The 13487-nt window shown below is 39.5% G+C and overlaps 1 protein-coding gene across 2 annotated transcripts in view; it reads left to right on the top strand.

The window, feature by feature from the left end:
- Window positions 1-13487, top strand: part of cep135 (centrosomal protein 135) — a 135814-nt gene that overhangs the window by 13925 nt on the left and 108402 nt on the right. For both annotated transcript variants that reach the window (XM_043690562.2, XM_043690581.2), the window contains exons 5-6: window positions 3595-3762; window positions 6815-6956. In XM_043690562.2, the coding sequence (XP_043546497.2) occupies window positions 3595-3762; window positions 6815-6956 (310 nt within the window). The remainder of the gene's footprint in view (window positions 1-3594; window positions 3763-6814; window positions 6957-13487) is intronic.

Raw genomic sequence — 13487 nt, forward strand, 5'->3', positions numbered from 1 at the left:
AAAAAATAATCATTTATTAGATGTAGACAATGGGATCATATGAATTTCTTAGAGTATAAAGAATGTAAGGGCATTCTTAAGAGGGAAATCAGGATCACAAAGGGTGGAATATGAGATAGTGTTGACAGATAGGATTAAGAAAATTTCAGAGATTCTGCAAGTACATTAAGAGCAAAGGAGCAACTAAGGAGCGAGTAGGTACCTTCAAAGATCAAAAACGCTATCTTTGTGTTGATTCTCAGGAGATAGGAGAGATAGTAAATGAATATTTCAAATTAGTTTTTATTGTGGAGAAAGAAATGGAGACCAGAGAACTCCGGGAAATAAATATTGATGTTTCTAAAAAAAAACAATTCACATTACAAGTGCTGGAGGTCTTAGAAAGCATAAAGATGGATAAATCTCCAGGACCTGATCAAGTGATCCCACATTCTCTTGGAGAGTTTTACTTATGAGGAGATATTAGATAAATTTGGATTGTTTTCATTGAAAAGCTGGAGGCTGAAGGGCGACTTGATAGAGGTCTTCAAAATTATGAGAGGCATGGATAGGGTGGATAATCAGAGGTTTTTTCCCAGGGTGAAAAGGTCAAGTACAAGAGACCACAGGTTCAAGGTAAGAGGGGGAAAGTTTAGGAGAGAAGTGCAGGGAAAGATTTTCACACAGAGGGTGGTGAGTGCCTGGAATACATTGCTAAAAAATGTTGGTGGAAGCAGGCACGCTAGCAATATTTAAGGCATGTCTTAGTAGACACATGAATGGGAAGTGGTCAGAGGGATACAAACCGTGTATGGACAATAAGTAGCGGGTCTAAATAAGGATTATGAGTCGGTGCAGGTTTGGTGGGCAGGAGGGCCTTTTCCTGTTCTGTATTGAATTGTATTGTGTAAATTATATTATCATGCCCATTGTGCATTAGTGAATTGAAATATGTAGGGATTTTGAGTCATGGATCCAAGTTCTATAGGAGTAGTGTACTATTTTGACTTGAAAATAGACTTGTATTGTTCTAAGATTAAGTGTGAATTTCCCCATGATTATCACTGTAACAAGGATGTCAGTCCAGAACAGAGCGCTGCTTGTGATTCACAACCAAGTAGTTGCTAATGTGACAGTAGTTCCTTAACATTATGTTGAATTATAAAATGTCATGTAAATAAAGCAATCTGTTCTCAACTCCAAACTATCTTGAGAATATATTTCAAATACCCAAGAGACAAATACATGTCTTTTCTTGAGATCCAATCCAAAGCAAATCCAACCCTGGGTGCCTGTGAGGTCCTTACCACGCTGAGAATTCATTGACCTAGGGACAGGTAGGAAAATTTTCGATTCTTAGACTATAATACAGCATTGGACTCTTCTGTACATGACAACATATATTTGAAGTTTTGTCTGTTATGTTTTGGCCTTTTATTCAAATTCTTTCTTATTGTACCATAAGTATATTTGTTAAATTTTGAACTTTTACCCAGTACTTCGAATTGTGACAAATAATCTCTGACCAGAGTATGATCCTTTTCTTGACTTAAGGGTTTATCAGTCTTTATCTGTGACCTTGATTTTCCGGTGATCTATTATTGATTCATAGAGACAAAGTTAACATCTCCCTTTCCTCCATATGTTCTCTAACACTAAAAATGCTACAGGAAAGGATGTTGTAGCCCCTTGAATATTTAAATAATATAAAGATTCATATTTTAATATTTAATCTTGTAAAATATTCCTAACAAATTAATACAGATGATTGCATGTACACATTCATTTTTTTTTAATTCAAAGGATTGTGAATGTCACTGACTCGAACAGGATTTGTTACCTAATCCCTAATGGAGAGGTTGGTAGTCAGCTGCATTGAACCACTGCTACCCTTGGAGAATGAGGACATTGATAATGCTGTTAGGGAGTGAGTTCCAGAATCTCGACCCAGTGACAGTGAGGGATAGTGTATAATTCCAAGTCAGGATGGTGTATATCTTGGACAGGAAATTCCGGATGGTTGTGCTCCCATGCATCTGATGCCTTCTAGGTAGTCGAGGTTATGGGTTTGATAGGTGGTGTTCATGGAGTTGCTACTGTACATTGAGGTGGTGCATGCTGCTGCCACAGTGCATTGCTGGTGAAGAAAAAATTAGTCTGCATGGTGTTAGATGAGATGCAAATCTAGTGGACTATGTTGTCCTGGATGTGTCAAGTTTCTTGTGTGCTGTAGCAACTGTGCCCATCCAGTCACGTGGGGATTATTCCATCACATCCTTGGCTTGTGTCTTGTAGATGGTGGCATTGGGGAAAAGTCTTGGAGAGACGTGAAATGAGCTATTAGATGCAGAATTCTGAGCTCTGATCGCTTTTGTAGCCATAGTGTTTATGTACCTGTTCTAATTGGTTCATGATAACACCGAGGATTTTGGTGGTGCGTATTCAGCAATGGTAATGCCATTGAATATTAAGCAGCGAAAGTTTAATTCCCTCTTGTTGGAGATGATCACTGCCAGCCACTTGAATGCATGCCTGCTATTTGCTATTTATCATACAAGTCAAGGTCTTGCTGCATTTGGATATGGACTGTTTCAGTATCTGATGTGTTGCGAATGATTTGAAATATTGTGCAGTCATCAGTGACGTCCCCGCTTCCGACATTATGATGGCAGGAAGGTTATTAGTGAAGCAGCTGAAGATGATTGTACCTGGAATATACCCCTGAGGAATTCATGCAGGGATGTGCTGAGCTGAGATAATTGACCTGCAACAACCACAAGCATCTTCCTTTCTGACAGTGTGACTCCAAACAATGGAGAGATCCACCTCCCTCTGATTCCCATTGACTCCAGTTTTATCAGGGCTTCTTGATGCCATATCTTTTGTCTGTTTTTGTAATAAGATCAGGAGCTATCTGGCCTTGGCAAAAACCAAGCTGATAGTGAGATGTTTTGGAAATGCCATTTGGTAGCACTGTAGATGATCACTTTCATCTCTTTGCTGATGATTGAGAGTAGACTGATCGGGCATTGGAGGGAAGTGGGATCTCTCCGTTGTTTGGAAGTATTAAATGGTCTATTGCTTTTCTTGTACAATTCAATGGATTGAGCAAATGCTATCAGATTATCAAGGTCAAGGAAATTTTATGCAGTACATTTTTTCTCATTCTATCAGTTTAGTGCATTTCATTACCTAACCATACAAATTTAAAACCTCAGCTATATGTAGGCATAAAATTACTACCAACTCTTCCAGACCATTGCCTTCCTTTGGAGAAGCTATTTCCATGTGAAATGCTTTGCTGCTTCCTATCCAGGTGCAGTACAAGACATTGATCTACCTTGGTTTATTTGACTGAGGCCAGAGTAGGGTTTGCTACCCTGATTTGGTGTGCAACTTCTGGTACCCATGCTCTTCTTGCTCACTTCTTGAAATATTTTGGTTAATAGTTTGTCATACTAAAAACAAAGTGCTGTTTTCAGAATAAATGGTTAATTGTTACAAATTGCTGGGCCATTTCTGCACTGGGTTTCTTTCTTATATTGTGACTAACGTGACTGGCTATTGTGCTACAAAGTGTGGTTTCATTACAATTATTATTCCTTTAACCTGAAGATTTAAAACACACCATAAGAAAATTGGAACATGACACTGCAGATTTGAAGTTTTTAAATAACCAGTATGTGCATAAAGTGCGATGCCTGGAAAAGGAGAGTAAAGCAAAGACTGATAAGATCCAGCAATTACAAGAGAAAAACCTGCAAGCGGTTGTGCAAACTCCAGGTAAGAATACTACTCTTCGAGTTGTTTTGTTTATTTTCTTCAAAGGAAACATGAATGTAATTGTATTGAAGTAATTTGTTTAATAAAGTTGTGCTGTTTGGCAATTGTAGAATGTACCAAAAGTATACTGAATTACAATTATGGCTAGAAACATAGTGAAATCTATTGTAGACTCTGTCATATGTCTTTCATTGTAACAATGCAAAATCTTATCCATAGAGAAATGTAATTGAAAATATTCTTTCATATATATATATGAGACTGATAATTAAACATCAATGTGTAGATTGAGTAGACCTAACATCTTGGATCTGCACTGCCCTTCATTGTGTGATGTGTGTTCTCAGTCCATGACTAATTTTATTCATTTTATCGGAAGTCAGCATCTTGGTACTGTACAAGAAACAAATCAAATCCAGTTGTGTTGAGGTGGTGTGTGTGCACAGGTTGATATTTCTAAGAGTGAAAATCACTAAGGTGTTAAATACCATTTAAAATTTTAAATAGTTTTGGCATATTGAAATGTTTTGTGTTTCTACATTGAATATGGAGAAAGTACCAAAAATATCCAAAAAATAGTAATGTAATTTACTTGAAAAGATTTCCAGAAATTTAATTAAGTTCCATTGTGCAATTAATTTAGGCCTTTCAAAGTGCATTTTATTTGTGGAGAATTTTTCTGTTTCACTTCCAAATAAAGTAAAATCATGATGAGTCAAATGGCAGGATTTTAACCCAGCAGATTGTGTTAAAGGGGTTTCAAGGTAGCTGAGGAGGCCTGAATTTATCTACAAACATGTTCCAGATAAAAATACCATATTAAATGAAAACATGCTAAAACATCAAATACATGAAAAATGTCTTTATGTGCAATTTATACACACCTTACAATGGACTGACCTTGTAAATTAAAAGACATTATAAAATGTTGGGAATTTGATTTGGAAAATCTGTGTCCTTCTAACCTTAATGTACCATCTTTAGATGGCTGTGTTGCGGTCTGCCATGCCATCAATGTAGCTTTATTTAGGAAAATAGGTGGATCAGTGAGCAAAAGAGTCATTGGGCTCCTTGGTTGAAGAATGTATTGCATCTATGATTGCCTTATCAGTCAGTTCCCATTGTGCAGTTTATGATGTTGTACACATCAGTGTCAGATTCATTAATTGTCTTTGTTGGGATTTTCATACTAGTTTCACAGGCTACTAAAAGGAGCTTTGTGATCAAATTGATTGGCCTGACCCTGATCCTCCTCATTTTATCCATCTTGAACAGTCATTTGAACCCTGCATGGTGGAAGTAGTTGGCAATTGTGCTTTCCATCACAACTTTGACAAGTTCCTCATCACAAATGTAGTCTCTAGACCATTATTTCAATAAATATCTGGAATCAAACAGTCTTAGGACGACATGAATCCATTGTTGTCTGTCAGAAAAATCCATCTGGTTCACTAATGTCCTTTAGGGAAGGAAACTGCCAGCCTTACCTGGTCTGAGATATAAAAAAACTGCAGATGCTGGAATCCAAGGTAGATAAACAGGAGGCTGGAAGAACACAGCAAGCCAGGCAGCATCAGGAGGTGGAGAAGACAACATTTCAGGTGTCTGAAATGTTGACTTCTCTACCTCTGATGCTGTCTGGCTTACTGTGTTCTTCCAGCCTCCTGCTTCTCAGCCTTACCAGGTGTGGCATACATGTGATTCCAGACCCGTAGCAATGTGGTTGACTCTCAACTGCTCCCTGACCAATTAGAGATGGGCAATAAATGGTTCCTGGCCAGCAATGCCCTCATCCCAGGAATAAATAAAGAGAGACAAAAATTGAACTGTACTTCTGCTTCTTTTCGCTGGCCCTCAAACCTGAGAGGTTAGCTGCTGTAGATAGTGGGTTTTCAGGTTGTGTAGGCTCTTGTTTGTAATGATGATAATTTTAATTTCCTTCAATTGATACATTTTATCAGCTTTCTTGAGTCATGCTTCAAAAATGCTGGAAATTCTTGTACTGGTCCAGCTATCCATTGGTGCAAGTGAACTCATTGTGGCCCAGGCTCTCTGCCAAGACAAAGCATCTTTCCTCCAGGATTGGAGCAGAGCTGAGTGTGTTCTTGAAGAGTGTTAGCTGAGCAGATTTGATGATGAGATAGCCAGTTGTTCTCACCACCATCTTTGCTGGAAGGAATGTTAAAATGTTCCAAGCTGTGTTTAAGAATGGTTAACATATGCATGGTGAAATCTGGCACTCTTTAGCGATGTGTGCTGTTTGCTTTGTGCCATGGTTTTTTTATTTGCTGTATTAATTTGCTTTACCTCCAGTCAATTGCACTTCTAACTTGCTTACAGTTTAGCTGTACTTGCAAGGTTTGGATGTCCTTTCACACAGAGAGCATTGTGTTGAATAATGATTATGCTCTAAAGTATCCTAAGTCTAATCACGTTAGTTGGTGGGGTCAGAGGTAAGCGTGTACAAGTTGGTTATGCCAGAACATCCAAAACTTGACCTTACAATCGGCATCCTTAAATGTGATTTCTATTCTACTAACAATGGCTGACGGCTTCGTCACAACTGGGGTTCAGGTGTCCAAATTTAACTCCTCATGATTTCACTGTATATGAATCAGAAAACAAACAAAATATGAGGTTACAGTGACACCATCACAATCACATCAATGTCATGTTAATGCTCAGGAAATAATATTGCATCACAGAAGGTTAAGTCACAAAATGACATCATAGAACAAATAGACCTGTGTCAACCAGTTATCAAGAATTTTGTATACACCTACATGGAGGAAGATTACTGATGCTGGAAGCAGAATGTTGTCAAAATGTAGAGATGTTAAGAGCAATCAGTGTTGGAGTAGTTTATTTTGTTTAAACAAGGTTATTTCAAAGTTGCATCTTAAATTAGAGGAATAGGATTTGACAAATCAATCATAGTGCAGTGATCAACATGGAACGTATGTATAGCACAATAGGATAAGAAATGGATATTGAAAGTAAATCTCAAAGATTCAGATTGATTGCAAATCAAAACTTTATTTTCCTTATGCAGGTGGTAGAAAGCGCACTATACCATTCCGTCGACAACGAATGCAAATTGATCAGCCAATTCCTCCATCTGAAATTGCATCAGCACCACAAATTCATACGGAAGATCCTTATTTCATGGACCTCTTGAGTGTGGCTGATAATAGGTATTTATAATTCATAACTGAACAAATCAGCTGAATTTATATAGAAATTTCACATTTATTATTAAGGAATAGAATAAAAAATTAGAAACAAGGTTTAAACTGGAGCTTATGGTTGTCCAAGATAATTTTTTTGGATCAAAACTTCAATAATACGTATTAGACAAAAATGGATAAGCATATTTCCAAGTGCAAAATTAAGGATTCTAAGCGTACATGGGCTCTGTGCAAAAAGAGTAGCCCAGCAAAGTGGACTCTTCAGAAATGACTTTCTGGCAAAAGATATACAGGGTAGTGGAGCAGGTAGAACAATGTGAATATAAATTGTTAATGATACTGTGGTTTGAGGTATATTTTGACCTGGTTTCTTTTAGAGATTGGGTGACAGGTACTGAGCAGTTTGAGAAGATAAACAACTTGTGAAATCTTGAATTTTTAAAAAGATGTTGGAATAATAGAAGCAGCCTGAATGGGTATATTCAAGCTCCTACCACCAAATCAGGATTTCAGTTTTAGCATTCAACAGGAGCTGCTGGGATTGTGAAAAGCTGCCACATCTCTCTCTCTGCTACAGTTAAAAGCTGGAGCTCTCTGCCTTTCACAATTGTCTTTTGATGTTCTTTCCTCCTGAATCAGAGAACTGCATGCAAGGCAATTCTGCTTTATGAATTTGCCTTTTGCCAAGGGTGTGTTTATAGGATATTACTGTATTATACCAGTTACTGTTTAGTAGTGAAATAATCTGTTATTCTTGAAATAATTGCACAATGGCCAGTATCCCTTCATCAAGTCACCCTTTATTTACATGTGTACAATACATGGACACTGACCACCCAGCTCAAAGCCAGTTCCTAGACAGAGGAGACCTTCTTAATCTCCTGTTTTGGCCCAGGTTAACAGCCCCAATCAAAGATCTTATACTCAATGGGATCTACCTAGGCCTGGTTTCAATCACTTCAATTCTGTTGAATCTTCCAATAGAGTTAAGTCATTCCGATTTCCTCTTTATTTTGGTCTATTTTATCTATAGTGTTTGAACAAATTGTGATTTGCTTAACGTTGAGTAGTTTGGCCATTCGAATTGCATCTGGAACATAGCATCTCACATTTACCTTTATAAAAAGAGAAAATTAGAGTCTAGGCTTCCTTCTTAATATATTGTGAGGGATCTGGTCTGGTCCATAACATATTTGGGGTTGCCGGGATCGGAATCTCTCATTCCAAATTGGGTTTCGGATTATTGGACTCAAAGGCAGCAAGTGTTAGTGTCTTTTATTTTGGGTGTTGAACTCGGTTGGTTTAAACAGAGTGTGCCTTATGTAATAATGGCTCTCTTAGTCACTAAGAGTTTCCTAGGGTTAGAAGAAGTCACTTCAGGAGTTTGAGAGAAAGTGAGCAAGGCACAGCTTTCCAAATTGGCAAACAGACTGGAGTTGGAGTTGTCTGTGTCTGTGAGAAAAGGGAAAATGGTTGTGGCAATTGTGCAGCTTTTACAATTGCCAGGAATCTTTGGAAATGGCTAAAATTTATTTGAAAATGAAGCAGCTTGAACATGAAAAGGAAATGAAACAGTTTCAATTGCGATTGAAAGCAGAAGAAGAATAGAAAGAGAGACTAGCTCTGAAAGAGAGAAAGGAAAGGAAAGAATAGCCTAACAGAAGAAAGTGAGAAAAGAACAGACAATCCAGGGAAAGAACTCCAGTTTTCAGCTGTAGCAGAGAGAAATGTGATAGGTTTTTATAACCCCAGTGCATTGTGTTGAATGTTAAAACTAACAATCCTGGTTCTGTGGGTGGGAGCTTGATCACACCCATTCAGGCTGCTTCTATTGTTCTGACTTTAGAAAAAAAATCCAAGGCTTCACAAGTGCTTATCCTCAGATTGCTCTGCACCTGTCCCACAATCGCTATTTACAAGAAACTAGGATAAATCACAACAATTAAAACCACAGTATCATTACAAGGTGGAGAAACAAGAATTACAAATTGTCGAAAGCAACATTAATTAATAGATGCTTTCAAGAAGGTAAGTAGTTTCTAAATTACATTGTTATGTTTTTGGTGTTTCTATGCTGGTAGATTTTCTCTGATCTTAGTCCTGAGGACTACAAATAATGAGCAGTAATACTGCAGAAGACAAACACTGAGATGTGCAAGAACTATAGAATGATGACATTGGGGGAGTTAAGTTAGCTATGTTGATTGAAATCATCTTAATGGTAAGTGGGAGGAATTTCTGAACTGTTTGTGCATGTTCTCAGTCCAATAGAAAAAAGGTATTGTTAGATTAAGTTGAGAGAATCAAGTGTTTGTGGTGTAGTATTTGAGTAAGATTGATCATTGTTTCATATGGTTGAGATCAATAATAGAGAAGAGCAACATAAGAAATAGGAGCAGGAGTACAGCATCTAGCCCATTAATCTTGCCCCATCATTCAACAAGGAGATGGCAGATTTTCCCTAGGCCTAAACTCCTGTTTTATACCAGCTGAGCATAGCCCTGGTATTGACTCCCTGATATTTCAAAAATCTGCCTACCTCTCTTTAAAGACTTGCAGTGAAATAATCTCCATAGCTCTTTTGGGGGTAGCAAATTTCAGATATTCGCTACCTTCTGGGTGAAGAAATTCCAGTTTTAAATTAGTGATCTCTTATTCTGTAACTGTGTTCCCCTAGTTCATGCTTCCCCACTAGTGGAAATATCTTCACAATTTCTACCCTGCCAAACCAGTTATAATGCTGTATGCTGTGGTTCTGTTCGCCGAGCTGGAAGTTTTTGTTGCAAACGTTTCGTCCCCTGGCTAGGCGACATCATCAGTGCTTGGGAGCCTCCTGCGAAGCACTTCTTTGATGTTTCCTCCGGTGTTTATAGTGGTCTGTCCCTGCCGCTTCCGGTTGTCAGTTTCAGCTGTCCGCTGTAGTGGTTGGTATATTGGGTCCAGGTCGATGTGTTTGTTGATGGAGTTTGTGGATGAATGCCATGCCCAATAAACCAACCACTACAGCGGACAGCTGAAACTGACAACCGGAAGCGGCAGGGACAGACCACTATAAACACCGGAGGAAACATCAAAGAAGCGCTTCGCAGGAGGCTCCCAAGCACTGATGATGTCGCCTCGCCAGGGGACGAAACGTTTGCAACAAAAACTTCCAGCTCGGCGAACACAACTACAGCAACGAGCACCCGAGCTACAAATCTTCGCACAAACTTTGAATAATGCTGTATGTTTCAATAAGATCACCCCTTCTAACCTCTAATGAGTAAAGGCCTAACCTGTTTAGCTGTTCTTGATAAAGCTATCCTTGTAACCCAGAAATCAACTTAGAGAATCTCTTTTGAGCATCCTCCAATTTCAATAAATGCTTTCTTAAATGCAAGACCAAAACTGTTCAGGTGCAGCCTCATCAACATTTGTACAGATATAACAATACTTTCCTGTGCAAGTTTTGTAGCTCAGGTTGAGGTTTAGGGTGTAGGTTTGCTCGCTGAGCTGTAGGTTTGATATCCAGACATTTCATTACCTGGCTAGGTAACATCATTACTGGCAACCTCCACGTGAAGTGAAGCTGTTGTCTCCTGCTTTCCATTTTATGTTTGTCCTAGATGGGGTTCCTGGGGTTTGTGGTGATGTCATTTCCTGTTCGTTTTCTGAGGGGTTGATAGATGGTATCTAGATCTGTGTGTTTGTTTATGGCATTGTGATTGGAGTGCCAGGCCTCCAGGAATTCTCTGGCATGTCTTTGCTTAGCTTGTCCCAGGATAGATGTGTTGTCCCAGTCGAAATGGTGGGTTTTTTCCTCCGTGTGTACTGACCAAACACTGACCAAATACTTAACTACACCAGCAACCATCCCAACACACATAAACGAAGCTATCAGAACACTATTCCAATAAGCCACCTCACACGGTAGCACAGACGAACCGGAAAACAGAGGAGAACCACCTATACAATGTATTCAAGAAGAACGGATACTCAAAAAATACAGTCCGCAGATTCCTCAAGAACAAACCACGACAAGCCGACCAGACACAGCCAGAAACTCTAACCACCTTACCATACATCAAAGAAGTTTCAGAAATGACAGCCAGACTACTAAGACCCTTCGGAATCCTAGTAGCACACAAACCCACCAACACTCTCAAACAAAAACTAACAAACTTAAAAGACCCAGTACAACCCATGGACAAAACCAACGTCGTCTACAAAATTCCATGCAAGGACTGCCAGAAACACTATGTAGGACAAACAGGAAGAAAGTTAGCCACCAGGATACATGAACACCAGCTAGCCACAAAAAGACATGACCCTCTCTCCCTCGTAGCCCTACACACGGAGGAAAAAAACCACCATTTCGACTGGGACAACATATCTATCCTGGGACAGGCTAAGCAAAGACATGCCAGAGAATTCCTAGAGGCCTGGCACTCCAACCACAATGCCATAAACTAACACATAGATCTAGATACCATCTATCATCCCCTCAGAAAACGAACAGAAAATGACATCACCACAAACCCCAGGAGCCCCATCCAGGACAAACATATAAATAGAAAGCAGGAGACAACAGCTTTGCTTCGCTTCGCTTCACTTGGAGGTCGCCAGTGATGATGTTACCTAGCCAGGTGATGAAACGTCTGGATATCAAACCTACAGCTCAGCGAGCAAACCTACACCTTATACTTTTCTGTTTTTAAACTCCCATCTCCCTAGCAGTTAAGTCCAAAATTCCATTTACCTTCTTACTTTCCACATCTGCATGTTAGATCCTTGAGTTTCCTGTACAGTTACACACAGATTGCTTTGTGTTGCACTTTTTTTTTTAAGTCTCTTTCTATTTAAATAATAGGAGATGATGACCTAGTGGTATTATCACTTGACTATTAATCCAAAGACTCATCTAATTTTCTGGGGACCCAGGTTTGAATCCTGTCATGGCAGTGGATGGAATTTGAATTCAATTAAGAATCTACTGATGACCTTGAAACCGTTGTCAATTGTCAGAAAAACCCATCTGGTTCACTAACATCCTTCAGGGAAGGAAATCTGCCATCCTCACCTGGTCTAGCTTACATATGATTCCTAGACCCACAACAATGTAGTTGATTCTCAATTACCCTCTGAAATGACCTAGCAAGCCATTCAGTTGTATCAATCACTGCAAAGACAAAGCAACGAAACCAGACCTCGGCACCAGAAAAGACATTTGTCAGCCCTGCATAGTTCACTGCACTAACATCTGGGGGCTCGTGCCAAAATTGATAAAGCTGATTCACAGATTAGTCAAGCAACAGCCTGACATTATCTGCAAGGTATAATTCTATAAGTATGACAATGTTGAGCACTTTGAGAATGCACTGAGGGTGGCAAGGCTGCAAAATATATTTTGGATGGAGGATTTCAATGTGCACTATCTTAGGTGGCTTGGCTGGGTCCACAGTGGTAGTGAGGAACCAACAAAGGGAAAAACATGCTTGACCTCCTCCTTGCCAATCTGCTGCCTGAAAATGTGTCTGTCTATGATTGTATCAGTAAGAGTGACCACCGCATAGCCCTTGTGGAGACAAATCCGCCTTCACATTGAGAATAACCTCCATTCTGTTATGTGGCACTGTCACCATGCTAAATGGGACAGACTTTGATCAGATCTCACAACTCAAGATTGGGCCTCTGTGAGGCACTGTGGGCTATCAGTAGCAGCAGTATTCCACTCCCGCACAATCTGCATCCTCATGGCAAGGCATATCCTCATTTTACTAGTGCCATCAACAGGAATTGACCTGATTCAATGGAAAGTGCTAGATGCATGACAGGAGCAACCCCAGAGAAATCTAAAAATGAGATGTTAACCTAGTGAAGTGACCAAATAGGACTAATTGTGTGTCAAACAGCAAGTAATAAACAGTGATTCCACCACCAACAGATCAGATCTAAGCTCTGCAATCCTGCCGCATCCAATTGTATATGATGGTGGACAATTAAACAACTCACTGGAGTAGCTGCATCGTCACTGACAGAAGAGCGCAATACATCAGTGCAAAAGATAATGCTGAAATATTCGCAGCAATCTTCAACCGTGGATGATCCATCTCTGCCTCATCCAGTGGTTGCCAGCATCACAGATACCAGTCTTCAGCGAATTGGATTCACTTCATGTGATGTCAACAAATGGTGGAGGCACTGGGTAATGCAAAGGCTATGGGCCCTGACAACACTTGGCATTAGTACTGAAGACTTGTGCGTCAGAACTTGCCATTCCCTAACCAAGCAGTTTCCATACAGTTACGAAACTGTCATCTACTTGACAATGTGAAAAATTGCTCAGGTATGTCCTGTACACAGAAGGCAGGACAAATCCAACCCAGCCAATTATCAATCTACTCTCAAGCATCTGTAAACTGACTGAAATTGTCATCAATGGTGCTATCAAGATGCTCCTGCTCAGTGATGCCCAGTTTGGGATCCACCAGGGCCATTTGGCTACTGACCTAATTATAGCCTTTGTTCAAATATTAATAAAAGCTGAATTCCAGAGTT

The sequence above is a fragment of the Chiloscyllium plagiosum genome, unplaced genomic scaffold, assembly GCF_037043375.1.
Source record: "Chiloscyllium plagiosum isolate Xiang-an unplaced genomic scaffold, Cpla_swu_hap1 HiC_scaffold_1, whole genome shotgun sequence".
Lineage (NCBI taxonomy): Eukaryota > Metazoa > Chordata > Chondrichthyes > Orectolobiformes > Hemiscylliidae > Chiloscyllium > Chiloscyllium plagiosum.